General features: G+C 36.0%; 1 protein-coding gene across 3 annotated transcripts in view; it reads left to right on the top strand.

Moving 5' to 3' along the window:
- Positions 1-18,257, top strand: part of PARP8 (poly(ADP-ribose) polymerase family member 8) — a 133,354-nt gene that overhangs the window by 113,033 nt on the left and 2,064 nt on the right. For all 3 annotated transcript variants that reach the window (XM_062599101.1, XM_062599099.1, XM_062599100.1), the window contains 10 exons: positions 4,247-4,339; positions 8,179-8,304; positions 9,876-9,941; positions 11,291-11,358; positions 11,728-11,776; positions 12,605-12,717; positions 12,848-12,920; positions 14,323-14,392; positions 16,154-16,230; positions 17,117-17,186. In XM_062599101.1, coding sequence (XP_062455085.1) covers positions 4,247-4,339; positions 8,179-8,304; positions 9,876-9,941; positions 11,291-11,358; positions 11,728-11,776; positions 12,605-12,717; positions 12,848-12,920; positions 14,323-14,392; positions 16,154-16,230; positions 17,117-17,186 — 805 coding nt within the window. The remainder of the gene's footprint in view (positions 1-4,246; positions 4,340-8,178; positions 8,305-9,875; positions 9,942-11,290; positions 11,359-11,727; positions 11,777-12,604; positions 12,718-12,847; positions 12,921-14,322; positions 14,393-16,153; positions 16,231-17,116; positions 17,187-18,257) is intronic.

Here is an 18,257-nt window from a genome sequence, read left to right as displayed (position 1 = left end):
AGTAGATCAAAAGGTTTTTAGGTGTGTCAGTCATTCTGCAACCTCATTATTGTCTGTGTGGTGTCCCACAGGGTACGTGAGAGGGTGGCACATTGCTTTTCTGAGCACAGCTGCACCACGCGTTGTAAAATAGCAAGATAGATCAAGATTGGCTATGAAAGTTTCAACTAATTAATTGAAAGAATGTCTGGAAAATATTTTAAGTAATGCATGAGTCCAGAAGCCAAAATATGTCATAGCATTTTGATGGTTTGCCTATGTGCTATTCACAGACACTGCTGTAAGAAGTGATAACTTGCTTTGTCTCATGTAGGAAATCTGAGTCCTTTTTCTTTGCAACAGCTGTGGATGAGTGCTACTGAGCATGCAAAAAATGGGAGTGCTAAAGGAATACTCAGAAAACCTTATTCTGTTCAAAAAATGCCTTCTGCTTCATCAGTGCCTTCTGCTTTTGAACATTTGCAGTCTCAGCCTGTTGGCCGCCCAGCTCTTACTTTCTTCTGGCTTTTCCCCAGTGGAATAATTATCCTTCTAAATCATATTTCAGCACCAATGATCTTCACTTAGCTAACAGTTTTGTGGAAGCCAACAGCCTTACATTTACTTTCTGCCTTCTAGTTAAAAATGAAGTATATATGAGACCACTGGTGTTTTTTGAGAAATGGGAGTTACAGCCCCACTCTTCAGATAGTGGAGAACAAAGTCACACAACTACTCAGTTCAGGCTGCCATTCAAAGTTTCAGTTGTAATCTGTAAAATTTTGCATGTCCTTGAGACCTCACTGTCTAATAGATAAGATCCAAGCTCAAACTCATATTTAGGCATGTATTTTCCCTTTGAAAACAATGGAAACTGATGGGATCTGATGCAAGTGAAATATTTATGTATCTTTGTGGATATGGGCCTGCATCAGTTGAATGTGTCTATGCATGAAAGTTCTTAGAAAAGTCAGCTTACTGAATATTTAATGATCTTAAATCAAGAGTATCCAAAAATGACATTGGAACAATGTAACACTTATAAATGTGTGACTGTTGTTGCTCTTGTTTGTTTACTATGGATAGGGGCATTTCTCATATTGATGGTGTGAAGTTGGAACAAAAGACTGTTCCTCTCCCAAGGGCTCACACATCCTGTTATAAGAAAAGAGACCTGTGGACACTGTAACGGGAAACACACTTACAGCATGCAAGAACAGGAGTAGCAGCATGAGGGTTACCTTGAATCCCACCCCACAGCTTTGCCAAAAACCTTGTGATTTTCTTTAAGCTTTGTCTTCTAAAGATATATTGGAGTAGAAAGATGAAGCAGGTTATTGAAGCATCCATGTTGCTATAGGATTTGGGTATTTTTCCCTATTATATTGACAGAGCCCAGGTGTTTTCATCGAATGCAAAACTATTTTATTTCTCCCAGTTTTTAACAGAAAAGAGCAAGTGAAATGCAGATACTGTATATTGTATAATTTTTATGTGGTTCTTTTCACGTTTTTTTCTTTAACCATTGCCATTTCAAACAGGAATTTTGTGATTTCAGAACTTAGATGGAACCTACCATGGAAATGCTTCAAAGAAGTAGTAAGTGAAGGAAGACTAATTCAGATTAGATATATCTCCCTTTTTTTAATTGCAAGATTAGGAATTGGAGTAAATTTTGGGGGAATGTTGTGTACTGTATTATTTACTTGAATTCTGTGTAGCAAAGTGGTGAATTCCTGAAATATATGTTACTGCTTACATAGAAATTGATTTGAATTAAAAAAAAAAAAAAAAAAGAAAAAAAAACATTGGGAAAAGTTGTTTCTCCTGTTTTGAAGGAGATCAGATAAAGTTAGCATAACAGTTCCTCTGATTTTTATAGTGTATTAAGAATTTAGCATGTGAGATTTTAGTGGCTGTTCTTGGATGGTTTCGTGTTCTGTCTGGAGGTATTTTAGATGTATTATCTGAACATAGAAAGAAATAACACCAGATTTTTGGGTATCCTGGAAATGTAGTAATTCTTCGTTCTTTCCATTTCTTAATTATTCATTAGGCAAAGAAGTTCATAAAATGCATAAAATCAGAAGAATTTTGTAATTCCTAACTGTAATGTCTGTTCCTCTTCAGAGGTCAACATTTGGTGTCTTGCTTCTCCTCATACCTACAGTTCTCCAGCTTTAAGATCTTAGCCTCAATATCTGTCTGAGAGAAAAAGTCCTTTCAGATGTCAAACATAAATGCAATGATCCCTTTACTAAATTTCCCTTTCTAGATACTCAAATGTTTCTGGCATCATAAAACAAGGGAAAAAAAGAAAAACCAGAAAAGACAAATTCTGTATTCCGTTTGCCATCTTTAAGTCTCAGAGTAACTTATTTTGCTGAGTTTATAAACAAAATGACAAGAATAAATATTTTCTAATGCTTTTTTATGGCAAACATCGCTAAATTTAGCCATGCTGAATTATTTCTCCATTCCTTTGCTCTGGGATGAAAGCGAGTCTGTGTATGCTGTTGACTGTGAAAGTCAAACTAGTAGTGCTACCATGCTTCCACAATTACTTAAGTAAATGGTTCAACCACCTTCTTGATGTGAAAGCATAAGAATAATGGCAATAATAAATACTTTTTGTCTAGTGTGTGATGGCACAGTGAATTGGATCATGTTAGGCTTCGTCTGCTGCCTAACGCAATGTAACGTAGCAGATAAGATAAATCAAATGGTGACACTCTATTAGACTTGAAAGATGATAGCTCTTGTAAAGCAACTGATGTGAGAATATGTCAGTGCAGTAGATTTCTGATGTTTATTGAAGTCTGGAATCTTTGAAACCGAAGAAGGCATATTTGAAGGGCTATGAAACTAGTGACTGCAAATACAGCATTATACTTATTACCAGTAAAGCTCTTTCCTGAAACAGAATTCAAAATTTTGTTTGCTTTGTGTGTTTGATAGATTTTTCATTTCTTGCCAGGACTTTCTAGAGACATTACCTTGAACTTCAAAGCATAAAGTAACAAATTCTGTAGAGATTATCATGGTAGCTAGACTCAGAATTTTCAGTTGTTCAGTGGTACCTAGCAAAGATAGCTTTAAATTTCTGAGTTGGGGTTTAATACTGTGAACTCAAGGAAATAGTAACCAAAAATACATATTTTTGACTATTTTCGGCACTGTAGTTAAAGTTTCCATTGTTGGGATCAATTATAAGGAAGATTTTAATTTATTTTCCACTCTTGTACTGTTTATTCATTTTGAATGCTTATAACAATTTACTTTGTATAATTCATTACTTGAGTGTTTAAAATGTTCAACTGCTAATTAACTTTCAATAAATAAGCATGGAATTGCTGTAAAGAGTGTATCTAATTAGGAGGCCTATGAAGACATGCCTATTCTCTTTACTGAAGGCTCTGTTCTTTTTTGTTTCTGCCTTTTTTTTTTTTCTTTGTAGAGACAGAACCCTCAAATCTTGCTTAGTTTTCATAAGTTTAAATAGATATTTTATTCAAACTTTGTGTTAGCACTGTGATTTTAATATTTCAAAAAAAGACAGAAAGGTTTAGCAGTGAGGTATATGGAGTTTTTCCATATCAAAAAAAAAAAAAAAAAAAAAAAGAGAGAGAGAGAGAGTTCACACTTTATTTATAGAAATAGCATGTGACCTTCCCAAGTAAGTATTTATTCAATGAAAATATAATGCATTTACCTGAAGTTTACAAACAAATTTTTAAATGAGATAAAAATCAAATTAAAAGTATTCTTCAAAATAGATTCTTCAAAAATTTTGTCTTCTGGAGCAGATCTTTTTGTGTGTTTTCCTTAGCAGAACAGCAAGCTGTGAAGAATAAACTTGCAGTTATGAGGAAGGTGTGCCCATGTTAATTTCTAGATTTGTTCTCCATTAATTTTAATTATGTTGGTAGTTTTCAGAGTCTGATAGAGCAGTGTTAAGGACATTTGTTTACTGTGGCTATAATTTATATGCTGTAAAATGTTTGGATTTCTCTTAGGTTGAGCCTTTGTAAGTTCTGAAGAGCTTTTGAGTTTTTAATCACTTGTTTCGCAGATTATTAAAATGCTTTTGTAATGCATCTTCCTCAGTTATTGGCATGTATTCATTATTTGAAATTAATGTTGCAGTTAATATCTGGAGAAAAGAGTTAAGATTAAATATGTTTGCTTTTTGTTGTAGGTATTGCATGATGAAAGCAATAACCTCAAACTAGAATAAAAATACGATTAGCTTTCTTTCTCTGTCTAGCCCACTGTGTGTGAACGGGAGCTCTGTGTATTTGCTTTCCAAACACTGGGAGTGATGAACGAAGCTGCTGATGAAATTGCAACTGGGGCTCAGGTAGAATTATCCAATGCTCATTGCATGTCTGATTTTGTATAAGTATACTCAGTTTCCTCTAGAATTTATTTTGACTTAATTTGACTTAATTTCTCTGTATCAGTACTTTTTGGTAAGTATTATTTATTTGTCAGCTCTTATATGTTTAGCTGTAACTACGCCATTTAAGCATGGCATTTTTGAAAGGTACTAATGAGGTGCTTCCATTGTTTTCCCTCCATGTAATTAGAATATTTTCTTGTTTAGTTGTATTCAATTAGGTCACCTGGGTTGTCAGTAAAGGCGACTATTGTCTTTTGGAGATAATTCCCATTTATTTTCACCTAATGACCCATCACTACTCTCATGCAATTAGTAAGCTACTTCCTGTTCTTGATGTTGGGCTGCAGCTATCCACTGAGCATCTGCTCTTTTGATTATTAAATAACAGTGGGAATGTCTGTATTGATGTGGCTACATAAGTTTCTTCCCTTTTCCCAAGGATCAGAAATTTAATATGAGCTTGCTTCCTGACTCTAAATTCAGTTATTAATCGGAGGTCTTAAACTATGCTTCCAAATCACTGTAGATTAAAATAGTTTTAGAGTTTCAGTAAATTCAAGGTACAATGGCCTTTAGAAATCTTATGGATAACTACACTTCTCTTGATTTCCTAAGCATATGTTCCTCATTATGCAGTTAGGTATGTAGTAAGCAATATGTTTTTCAAAGTGCAGACATTCAGTTCATTTAACTAGCAAGTCTATCTGTTGGAAATAAACTACTCAGCTAGATGCCTGAATGTCACTGATAGGCACATCCACAAAGGAAAAATCTTGCAGCAGTGTACACCAGCCTGTTGACTTGAGCATATAACTGCAGGATCTGAGGTCTGATGTCAGAAGACAATTGGTTGGCTATGAGTTTTATTTGCAACATCTAGCATGCCAAGCATTGGGATACTTTTGCAAGCCTATTAGAAATGTAGAGAGAAACTGAAAGGAGAGATGGCCCTGATTAGGGCTCCCTCTGTGTTTTATGGAGATCTCATTTCTGCCGGAATATGCTTAGCTAGGTTTAGGAGTGCTGTATTGAGATGTGGCACCTCTACATCTACAGAGACTTACTGAGCAGTACTGAAATGATTACAACCTTACTGGTGCTTAAAGCAGTTAGAAAGAACTTTGTTGATTGTGCTGTTGGACCTAATTGGTGCCTAAATTTTGGTGAGTCTTAGTTCTGTGATAGCTTCTCTCCCAGCTCACTACATCTGATCTGATTGGGTTTCCTTTCTTGTCTGTAGAAAGAATTCAGCACTTTTTGATTGAGTCATCTGAGCTATTTTTGACATAAATTTAGGATTATATGAATCACAGTATAAGCTATCTACACAATGGTTATTTTCTTCATTGATTATAGACAGAACCTACACTGACTAGCTGAGATGTAAGTGTTCACATGGTGAATATCTACATTTCACTAGAAGAATCTTCCCCTCAGTCTCCAAATCATTTTGTACAGCTAAGAAGCCCAAATATAGGCTCCCACTATTGCAAATCATATCCTGTTTTTTATACTGTGCTTTTCCTAAAGCTAGTTTTAGAACACTTGCTTAAAAATTAGCTAAAAGTAGCTAAAGCTAGTTTTCTAAAGTATGCATCTCTACTTTCACTCCCAATATTCTGATGGCTCTATGTTAATAATCAGAGATTGCACTTTTTAAAACTTTTAAGTTTAAATTCACCATGCCTTATTTCAATAACTTACCTAAAATGTCTAAAAGTTAAGGGCCTGATTTGTTGATTACTCAGACTCTTTCTAGAGAATCTGAAGAGAGGTAAGTACTGCCTAAACAACTGATGTTATACAAGAGAATTGTCCTCAAAAATGTCTATTTTTCTTCCCTGAAAATATTTTAATCCCAAATTACCTACTTAAATGTCCCCTGTTAGGAAGGAGAAGTTCAGGCTTAGCTATAAGGACATTTACTAGATCCACAGCTTTTCCTGTTACCCAGAAACACGTAAACAAGTTTGTATCGTAATGTTTGTATTACGTTTATCTCCCAGTTTAAGCTGCTGAGTTCTATCATCTTAAAACAATGATGTCAGGGGAAATCAGGGGTTTAATTAAGTCTAATCTATTTGTCTTTCTCCCATGAAAGAAATATACTGCTATGATGATGAGAAACAATATAAAAGTCAACACTTGTTTTAAAGGGAGGCTTTAGGATAACATTCTTGTAAGTACCGTGCCAAATTTAAGACTCACCATGCAAGATTTAAAACCCACCATGCCAAATTTAAGTCCCACTATGCAAGTCATAAAGCAAGGTAACTTTGGGTCACTGTGTTTATAAGATTTGGGGACTCATACAACCCTTCCTTAATAATATTTTACAACTGGAAATAGAAAAGTGCTTCTGAGAAGTGGAGTATATGAACTCAGACTCATTTTCATGATAATACATTTACACAGTTGCAGGCTTGGTCGCCTGACCTGGCTGTGTAAATAGACTTCTAGTCTCCTTTGTAAATGCTGGTGTAGATGCCCTATGTTCATCGCACTTGTAGGTATTATAAACTGGAGAGAAATCAGAGCGCAGTGGAGGAAGGAATATTGATTGCTCAAATAACTTCATTGTTCAGTATATGTGAGATACTAAGTAAGGGGAACTAGCAGAATATTTTTAAACAGATGGAGAAAATTGTCGATTCATGCTAAAGGAGCAGAGGAGGAGAATGACAACAGTATGACTCACAGCAGCACAATTCCTTTTTGCTTTCATTACATGATTCTTATTTTCCTTCTGCTTCTCTGAAGGACCCTCATTTTTATTTCCTTCAAGTCATCAGATATAATAACAAAGGTATAATAACTTTTAGAACAGCTTGAGCTGTAAGTTGGGATCTGATCTGTTGGGATTGTGGGAGGAACCAGGGCTGCCTACTGACTACAGCTTGTCTCAGCTTTTTGTTCCTTTCATAGAAAAGTCCATTTTTACAGCGAAATGTCTTCAAAAAGCACAGAGGAACCACGAGAGTCAATTTGCAGCTACATTTGTATGTAGCAACTTTGGGATTTCATTGTGAGTTAGAGTTAGGTGTCATAGCTGCCAGAAAACTGCTTGCTTTCTGTTTTGTGATTGTTACAGTCTATTTTTAAGCTCTCAGTTATGAATTTTAGTGCAATTGTACTTAAATGCGTGTGCATCTACAGGGACATATGCACATACATGCATGTGTGCACATTACACAGTCTTATGGTGATATTTTGGAAATGAAGACATACTCAAAGCTATGTTGTAAGTCTGTACAAAAGAAGGGAAGAGGATCTCTGTGTGAGCTGTGCAAATGACTCTTAAATTGTTGCACAGTTCTGGCTCTTGCAGAAGCAATGTTTACTAGTCTTTCTACAGTTATGATCTTCAGGAGAACAGTGAGCAGTGGTACAGATCCATCAACTTCATCGTCTCCTCCGTTCTTTCCTGCTTGGGAGACTTGTTGTTGGCGTCTATTGCACAAAGACCCAGCATAGAGCCATTTCCTTAGAGGATAAATTTCATTTGGGAATTATCACATGTAAACAAGAGAAGGCAGGACCATAGACTGTGTTTGACATGGGGGTATACTTAGGACAAAATACTGGTTCCCCTTAGGCATCTGGAATAAACTTCAGGGCCAGACCCAAAGCCTTTGGAGGTCAATTTCAGTCCTAAACTACGTACTGTGAATAAAACAGTTTGGATAAAGTAAATAATAATGAAATACCATATTATTATAAGGTATAAAATGAAAAACAGATTGTGTGATACAATATGAAAGTATATATACCAAATAAATCTTTTTCTTTATCCACAGGTGGTTGATCTGTTAGTATCCATGTGTCGGTCTGCATTAGAGTCACCTAGGAAAGTTGTCATTTTTGAGCCATATCCTTCTGTAGTTGATCCTAATGATCCTCAGATGCTGGCCTTTAATCCCAGGGTGAGTAGCTGTATTTCAGTATGTTATAGCTTGATTTAAGTCACGTGTTAAATTTCAAAGCAAAGCCTTCTTGTCCAGACATCGTCTTTACTATCAGAGATATGGCTCTAGAATATGCAAGTGTGTGGCTCTGCTTTCAGAACTCTGTATTATTTTGTATTTGAGAAAGTAAATAAACTGTAAGCAATATTGAAGCCAGGAGTTCCTTCTTTTAGGATACAAATTCAAGATGAAAAATTTTGTATTTTTAGTGTCCTTCTATCAGTATGCACTTTGGACACAAAGCAAAAGATGGCCTTTGGGAAGTGTAGACCACGTAGGCCAGGGAGATTTCCATTCCATCTTTTACATTCTTAAACTGTTTATTGCTGCCATCTCATTTTCAGTTTGTAAACAACAATATCCTTAAACTTAATTTATCAAATGCTGAGTGTACAGTGGAGTGTTGTACAAACATCAGATACTGAAGCAAAGAATTGTGTTTGCAGTACTTGCTCCTTGGACTGCAAAGGCTGCTTCGTAGGAAAGCCTTAGGGGAACTGTGAACTATTATGTTGCATTTGAGCCATTCTCAAGAGCATAAGTGAAAACTTTGGACCTCCTTTATGGAATATACTTTTCCAGTTTGGAAAGAAGGCCAGATAGCAGTGGTTCTTCCTCAGAGGAATTGGCAAGTGTTTTCCGTAGAGCATGGGATAGAAGGATTGCAGGGAGGTGCTGGGAAAGGAGTGAATGAGGCGGCAGCTAGCCTGGCAATTGGGGCAAAGCATGGGTATGAAGCTGAACAGGAAAGGAGAATGAAGGTAGCACCAGTGGAGGTGTGGAGAGAGCCTGGGGCTGGAAGGGCCCACACCGCCCCCAGCTCCTTGCCCCCACGGTGGGGTGAAAGCCCACAAGGGCCAAAGTTGGCATGACCCAAAGATGGGAAGTAGTGAAGCTCCTGTGGCTGACATAAAATGTGGGGCTCACAAAGCATGGGCTGTTAAGCTTGTCCGCTTGGAGAAAGTGGGGGCCTCTGGTAGCAGTTCCCAGGCAGGAGACAGGCAAGGGTTGGGGTCATCAAAGGTGGATGGCCGGACATGCTACTGAGTGCAGTTCCGTGTCTGTGGAGCAGCAAAGTCTGCTACAAGCAATGCACGCACCTCTGGTGGTTTAGAGCTGTTAGCAGAGTAAACGCATCAGCATTTAACATCTATTTGTTCACTGCATCATTTAACATAATAGCGTATTATTTAAATAACTAGCAGAGCCTGTGTTTAGCTACAAATATTTGTTTAAAAAGTGAGCTAATTTTTGAAGTGTTCACTTTGTTGCATGTTGGAGATCCCAGTGAAATTCAAACAACAATTCAAACAAGCTTAATTCTTCTTTTCTTGGAATGATCGTGGACTATGAATGAGAGCGTGTGTGTAAGATGGAAGGAAGCTCTTGGTTAGAAAAATTTGAAAGGATTGTTTGCTGACCATTTGTTTTAAATGTGGTTTTATACACGGTCAAAGAACTGAGGTTTTCATATAGCTAACAACCCAGAATATTATTTTAATTTATTTGCTTATTTTGTATTACACCAGAAGAAGAATTACGACCGAGTCATGAAAGCATTGGATAGTATCACTTCTATTAGAGAGATGACACAGGTGAGCATAAAAATCTTTACATAATTTAATAGCTATTTCTAGAACTAGGTAGGTGTTTACATTGTTGCCTATGGGGGAGAGGGAAGGCAATTTTATTATCTCTTTCCTATAGAGCTGCAAGGATATTAAAATTTGTGTTAAAAGGGCGGGGAGGGGGGGAACTACCATATCCATAGGAGCAGTGAAATAAAGGTGATGGAAAGGAACTCAGGTATTCTGGAGTTTAAATTAAGAGATAATATTAGCAGAATCACAGACTCAAACACTGCAGCAGAATGATGGCCAATAGCTACATTCTGAAAATATCAAGGCCAGACTGAGTCTTCTGTTTCCAAAGCAAAAGATACTGGTTTTGTGACAGTGTTCTGAGGTAACTTTATTATAATGAGACACTTGGTCAGTAAGGTGTGATGGGAGGCTTGGTTGGGAGTCGGGTTTCTTGGGATTACTATCATATGATTTTCCAAAATTCCCAGTGGGACAGAATCTAACAGCCATAATGTTGTAATGCTTCGTTTCCCAAACAGTGCACCTAATTATCGCTGATTACGTCTGACTCAGTATGAGCCATGATAATCTGTCCCATATACCTTGATTTTCTAGCTGCTATATGGACAAGAACCTATAAATCTTATTCTGTCTATATCCGTGAAATATTTCAGGAATCTGGAGTTAGGAATGAGGTATTTGGAGAGCATTAAGATAAGCTGAAAACAAGCATTCAGGTGTTTTTGTTACCTTATTTAAAATCCTTTAGTGATAAGATTCAGATGTTGTTATCTGATAAAATATCTTTTAAAGATAAAAATAGCCACCATTTTACTTTTTTTTTAGCATTAAATAATTACAGGACTGAAGAGTTGCAAAGAGACACTTTGCACTGTGATTGAAATTAAGAAAAAAATTCAAAGAGAATATAAGCTGATTCTGTTTTACTTTACCAGTTTGTACTATGGAACAGTTAAAAATATTGGAGTGAATTAACCTGGGGTATTTTGAGACACTTAATTTTCTGAAGTTCCAATCCAATATCTTAATGCAGGAGCCAAACATAAGTAGATGTCTTCTGCTGTTCTCACTGAGATCAACAGTGTTCACTGTAATATACTCATTTTGATGCTAATTATATGCTTATTATTTTACTCTAGGGAAAATAATTACTGTATTAATTCTTGTTGTCAAAACACGTTTATAACTGTACAAGGCTAAATGTCAGTAAATCTGTGATTTAAGTCTAATAATGAGTTCAATGTATTCATTTTAATAAGTGAAGTCATGGGCAATGTAACATATAAAATGTAACCTTTTTATTTCAGCTAGCAATAAAGAGCATAATTACTGTTTTCTAGGCACCTTACTTGGAAATAAAGAAGCAGATGGATAAACAGGACCCGCTTGCACATCCTCTTTTACAATGGTATAAAATTGACTCACATGAAATGATAATTATTAAAGTAGCAAGTTGAATGAATAATCACTTTACCAGTTTAGTTTGGTTTAAGTTCAACCTAAGAAATACTGTCCGGGTTGACATTTGCAAGTGTATTTGTTCCTGGACTGTTTCTGAATCTCATCTGAGTCCTCTGAAGACAGTGGAAGGACTCCAGCTGATTTGTGTGGCCTCAAATCTGGTTTTCTAGTCAAGATTTTCTAGTAAAGCTTTGGTCTGCTTTCATCAGATAGGTTCGTGCGGTTGAGTTCTTTGTGATGGGATTCATCAACATTATTAAGAAGAAAGTTCTGATTTGTCGTCATATCTAATGCATCTAACTATTTCTTATTTTAGGGTTATTTCTAGTAATAGATCACATATTGTGAAGCTACCAGTGAATAGGGTAAGTGTCTGTGAGTTGCTTCTCCTGTTATTTCTTATTTTATCATTTTTATGGCTCGTTTTAGCATTTTAGGTGGGATTCACAAATGTAGGTGTCTACATTCAAGGTAGTCATCTATGTTCCATTAATAGACAGTGGAAAGAAATAGGCAGTTTTAGGTCATGAGTCATAGAATCATGCTGTGAGTATCTAAAATAGGTCAAGGAATCATGCTCTGAAAGAGCCTGTTTAAGGTGAGTAGCTCAAATACAAGTTTACAAGTTCCTTGCGGATCTGAGATTGGTGAGGACCTCTCTTTTTTTTGTTACCATACAGAATATTAGATAGAGGGTTGTATAAAAAGCAATGCACATACTAACATGACCTGTGCCTAGAGACTGACATATGAGAATGCTATATATAAAAAAAAAATAGCTCTGAAATTTTAGAGGGATGGTGCTGAGATTCATTTCTCGTAATGTGTTCTTCTGATCCTTTGGTTAAGGTTGTAGTAATCTGCAGCCTTTCAAATCTGAGCTTTAATTCAGAGCTAGCTCTGATCAAAATGCCGTGATGAAATTGTTCATTTTGATTATTTTACTGGAGTCATATAAGGCTGAAATCTGTTTCAGCAACTTGCATATGTTCATAAGTTCTAAAGTATTTTTATTGTTTAATTTGACATAAAACTATGGTAATGAGACTGATCTCAGCTTAGTTCATGAAGGTGTTTAAATGCAGTAATATATTGTGTGAAACAGCATGATATCTTAAGACCTGCCATTCTGGAAATAAAATGCTTTTGTGTTAATCAGCTTCTTTTCACCTGTGCGCTGTTATATTTTGCAGCAACTGAAGTTTATGCACACTCCCCATCAGTTCCTTCTTCTCAGTAGTCCACCAGCCAAAGAATCCAATTTCCGAGCTGCTAAAAATCTCTACGGAAGTACTTTTGCATTTCAGTGAGTACATATATGTTAATCAAAGGCTAGCAAAATGCCAAAGCTGTTTTTTTCCTTGCATTTGAGGTTTACAGCTGTGAATTTATTGTTTTAGAGGACTGTTGATTTAATTTTGAATTTATTCTTCCAGTGGTTCACACATTGAAAATTGGCATTCCATCCTGAGGAACGGCTTGGTTGTTGCTTCCAATACGAGGCTGCAGGTAAATAATAAACTGAATGGACTTCAGCTAAGCTGTGTACGTTTGATTATGTATTAAACAGACAGGTTTTCAAGGGGCATGGTGTTGGTACACATGACGGCAGTGACTGCAAACAGTGTCATGTTTCACTGAAAAGGATACTTTTCTGAAGCCATTGAAATGCACAATGTGTTTGCTTGTATCAGTGGCTAAAATCCAATTGTTTTCAATGTAATTGCAGTTCCAGTTTTACTTTGTGCAGCAGTACCTCCAGGAGGCTTAGCTTGGTATTACTTAAAAGCAGTCTCAAGGATTAAAAAAAAAAAGATCCATATAAACTGTATCTAAACTATAAACTGTACCTATATTATAGGATCCAAGAGCACCCTAGGTTTTACAGAAGCTAGGTTTGCAGCATCTCATCTCCTCTGGTTTCCTAGGCAAAGGATTATGAGTGCTGGCCAGGAGGGAGCTGCTGCAAACTTCAGTTTGGTTCCCAAGGCAGAACTATCAGGAGACCAGTACAGCAGAGCAAAAGAGGCAGAGCCAGAGGGACTAAAGAACTCTTATTCAGGGTGTTTTAGCATCAGGGTTTTGACAGCTGTTCCCCAGAGCAGAATCCATGACCCAGATTACATGCCTTAGAGGAGGATCTGAGTATGCTGAATAGAGAACTAAGGTAGTGAACAGGAAATCCTTAAAAACAGAAATGGAAATCTATACTGTTCCTTTTAGTGGTATAAATGCTTTTCTTAGCATCTTTGGAAGATGCTTTCCCATGGAAGCAACATTTATATACCCAAATTCACTAAAGTAAACACCTTTATTTATTGTATACTTTGCGTCTTTTTTTTTTTTTTCCCCAGAAGGGAGATATTGGAAAGCGGGGGAAGCAGTAAAGCCCTATTTTATACAAATCATCATAGTTAGATCTGTCACACAGCAACAGCATTTCCTGAGCCCAGTAGGTTCTACCTGTCCCACTAGCAGCTACCCAGGAAAAACAACTGGTTGCCTAGTCATAGGATCTGGAGGAGTGGGAGCATGTTTGTGTGGTCTTATGGGAGCTTTGGCATCTTGCACAGATCGCTGGGCAAAAGGAGAGAATGAAGGGTGAGGATGACTTTGAAGCCCAGTGGTCATAGCATTTCTCTGGTTAGGAGATAATCTGGATTCTCATTTGTGCTGTAACAGCTACTTTGTGCATTTTCTTTAAGGGCGCTTTCTCACAAATTGTTCAGTCCCTGGAGGAGAAGCAAAATTTGCAGCATATATTTTTTTAAGCCTTTTCTGAACATTATTTATTATCAGGCAATAAATTAGTGTGATGAAGTGGATACTTTACATTAGGACTTGTGCCTTGTATTATTGTTTTGTTGAGATAATCAAATTAATGATAAGCAATCACTGTACTCTTTTTCAGCTCCATGGTGCAATGTTTGGAAGTGGAATCTACCTTAGTCCATTGTCAAGCATATCATTTGGTTACTCAGGTGATATTTATAAATCACTCTAAAGTTGGAGAAATATAGGGGGGTATCTTAGTTTACTGCTCTTCTTGTCTGCTTGAATGTTTACAACACTGTAATCAATTTTATCTTTGTAGATCAAGATTCAGTTTATTAAAAAAAAGATAAAATCTAATTTCCCTTATTAAATACCTGTCCAGATTTTCAAAGGTGTTGAGTACCTTGAAACTCTGTTTGAAGTAGGCAGTAGCCCCTGCTACAGTGGCAGTGAATTCATGGGCTTTTAAGACCTGATCTGACAAAATACATACTAATTTCAGGAAAGAGAGTAGTTGCCCTGAAATCAATAGAAATATTCCAATATTTGTATTTAAGAATATTTCCTAGTGTATCACCAGGTCAAGTTTACAGAGAAAGTACAGGGCCGTGTGTTTGTTTTAGCGTGACGAGGGAAGGGAACATAATTTGCCTCACTGGCAAATCCAAAAGTGAGTCATTCACAGTTTTCCATATAGAAATAAAATCATAAATAGAAGCATGATATACCAATGTTATACATTAAGAAATGTTTATGGAGTTTTTAAAATACTGTGACTTTTTCCATTAGTTGTGTGTGTTTACCATTTCATCACAAATAAGGGTTGATATTACTGTATGTGTGTGCACGTGCGTATAGATACTCTGAGAGTGCCATGCTTTCTGAGTTTCAATATTTTTAGGTAATGTCACAATCCATTTTTAAAGCTTAGCATTTTCTACTATTTATGTGTTGAATTACAATATCAGTAGTCTCTAAAGGTGCTTTTAGCTTTTCAGAGATTGTGTGAGAAGTATGGACACTTTCAGACTGCACTGAAAGTGCAGACTGCAGTATCGCTATTTGACTACAAACTCTTTCGCTTTGTCAGCTTCAGCATGTTTTTTTTTTGATTTCTCTGCCTTTCTCTGTCCCCTCCATCCAGTCTCCTCCAGAAAGAAGCCTGTATTCTCACAGAGAGTATAATAGTTTACACTAATAAAAAGCAGGGTGGAGTCCTGCAATTCTGTTTCCCATAAATCAGTCTGAGATTGCACACTGCCAACAAGTATGGGATACCGGGAAAAATATGCAGCCTGCAGTAGCATACAACAGAGGAATTTTATACAAAACAACATGAGTAATGTAAGAGAGATCAAAGACACAAACACAGGTATTTTAATTTCTGACATGGAGATATAGGCATCCAAGCTGGCCAACAAATAATTTAGTAATTCTACCTTTAGATAAATCGATTAAAGTAGGCAGACTTAAAGCTACCTTTAAATAAATTAACTACTCCTAAAATAGTATTATAGCAATTAAAAAGTCTATTTAGAGTGTTGAAGAGAAATATTTAAAATCCTTTGTCTCAGGATTTTACTGCTCCATCCAGAGCAAATCAGAGTGTATGCTACTTTAGCCTGATTAGGGTCAATTAAACTCAGACAGGCTGATGTGTAACTTTGTTAAGCAACCACCTAAGAACATTGCTGAGCTGAATTCAGTGGAATTTAAGCTCATGTTTAATTACTTTGGCACCTACTTAAAACTAATTTGTCTTTCATAAGGTCCTTGCAACACATTCAGATATACAGACAACTTGTAGGATTATATTGAAATATTCTGTGACAAAGTTAATTAAGTTTTGTGGCTCTGTGCAGAAGACTGTGATCCACACCACGTTAGCTGCTTCATTATCCACATTTAACTTTGCTTATTATGGTGTTTATATGCCAGGGTATCTTACATGATTTTAATATTCTTAGGGATGAACAAGAAGCAGCAGAAGGTGTCAGCTAAGGATGAACCTGCTTCAAGCAGCAAGGGCAGTAATGCATCACAGGTACAGTAGTGTAGCCTGTCAGCCGTCCCTGGATACACTTCTGAGTTTGGGAACTTGATAGCTGACAAGGAGGCAATATGCCTTTTGTGAAAGCTAATGGGGGTCTGTGTGTGTGTGTGTGTGGAGAGAGAAGTCAACCACTCCAGAGACACTGCAACCGTCAAGTATGTTGCAGGTCCCTGTACCCTTCCTTTCCATGCAGAAATATTTGGAAAGGGAATGGAATACAATTACAAATTTTGTATTTATTCTATTATGACCCTTAGCAAGCCCTTGCTTTCTGAATTCAAGATTTTTTATTGAAGAATGATGAAGGAGAAATTGAGCGTGGTTATCGTTGTAAAATGTGTAGCAGTTCATTGATAGCACGTCAGTTTTTCTTCTTCATAGTTTTAAGCATTAAAATAGCAAAATCTGCTTTATCTAAAACAAACTCTTAGCAACTATTTGCAGGGCTGAATTTTGAGAAAGAAATCTTGCATCTGTCTCCATAGTCAAATATAAAATGTAAGAAGTACAGAGAAATCTAGCTTTGCAGAAGCCTGTAGTAATAAGAAAGCCAGTAAAATATCAAACGGTGATAGCATTTGATATCAGCGATCAAATTCATCTAGTTTTTTTTCTGCTTTCAATTTGTTGATTAGTAGTATTGTAATCTTTCTAAAAAATATTTTTAGTCTCTAATAATTTGGAACTTTTCCTTCTGGATAGGAGGGATTTGACTCCCTTTATGATATTCCAAACAAGTAATCAAATTTTTAGGAAGATACCTTCCTTATTTATTTATTAATAAGACATTGAAAATAGCAGTTCTCCCTTTTATTACTTTTTTACTCAGTTTTTCTTACTCTACTAATTAATTTTTCTCATTTTTTTTACATCTCAGTCACAGAAGAAAGGACAACAGTCACAATTTTTGCAAAGCCGTAACTTAAAATGCATAGCCTTATGTGAAGGTAAGCTGAAAACTGCTGAAGAACTTTTTAAATCATGTGCATAGTGTTACTGGATGCAAATCAGTGCAAACTTTAATTCTAGTACTGTTTTTTTTAAAATAAGAGAGTGCTTAGTTACTTGCTAAGTAACTAAGGTAACTATCCTCTATATTTCGGTGCAGAACATATCCCTGCTCCAACAAAACATATAACACATGCTGAATTTTCATGAAATAATCATATACGTATCGTGACTGATCATCTGCTCCGTCCTTCAAATGTGATCTTATTCCTATGTTATCAATATAACACAAGTCATGGTCTTTATTTGAAACCTGTAACAAATGCATTAAATATCTAAAAGTCAGAAATAACAGCTTTCCTTTTGAATTTCCAAATAACTTTTCACTGCTTGGACAAATATACTGGTCATCTGCTAACCAGTGTGTTCTCCATGACTGCTTCAGAAATTCTGTGAAGTTAAAGTCCAGTATGTATGAGTATGGTCATTCTTGAAAGACTTGACCATTCTTTTAATATATAATGAAAAGTTAGCAGGTGTTGAGAACAAAGTAAAGGATTATGAAATTTGATTAAGAGCCACTATGAAATTTTGATGTGTCTGATAAGTAGACTCACTGGCCAAAGAGGTGTGTGTGTGTGTGTGTGTGTGTGTATATATATGTATGTATATGTATTTATGTATGTACATAATTCCTCTCGCTGGCCAAAAGATACGTATACATGCATACATACCTACATTTAAACTATTTGCCTTATGTTTTGAGCATTTGTTAATTTTAAAAGTAAAAATTAGTAAGACTGGATGCTGTTATTTAAAAATGCAAAATTTAAGTTATATACTTTTAAAAATATATTTTTCAATGTTTTTTAAAGAAAATAATTTAATATGACTCAAAAAATGCCAGTCAATGTGAAACTAGTTTGATCTTGGCAGAAAAATGCATAACTTCCATTCTAAAGGTTTTAGAAAAGATATTAAATGGATCTAGGATTTACTAGAATTTTCTTGGCTTTCGTGCCAAGTTTCTAAAAACGTTTCTAACTATAACTTGCATCTTTCCAAAGTGT

Source organism: Rhea pennata, chromosome Z (genome assembly GCF_028389875.1).
Source record: "Rhea pennata isolate bPtePen1 chromosome Z, bPtePen1.pri, whole genome shotgun sequence".
In the NCBI taxonomy this organism is placed as follows: domain Eukaryota; kingdom Metazoa; phylum Chordata; class Aves; order Rheiformes; family Rheidae; genus Rhea; species Rhea pennata.
This window is presented reverse-complemented; position numbering and strand designations above follow the sequence as displayed.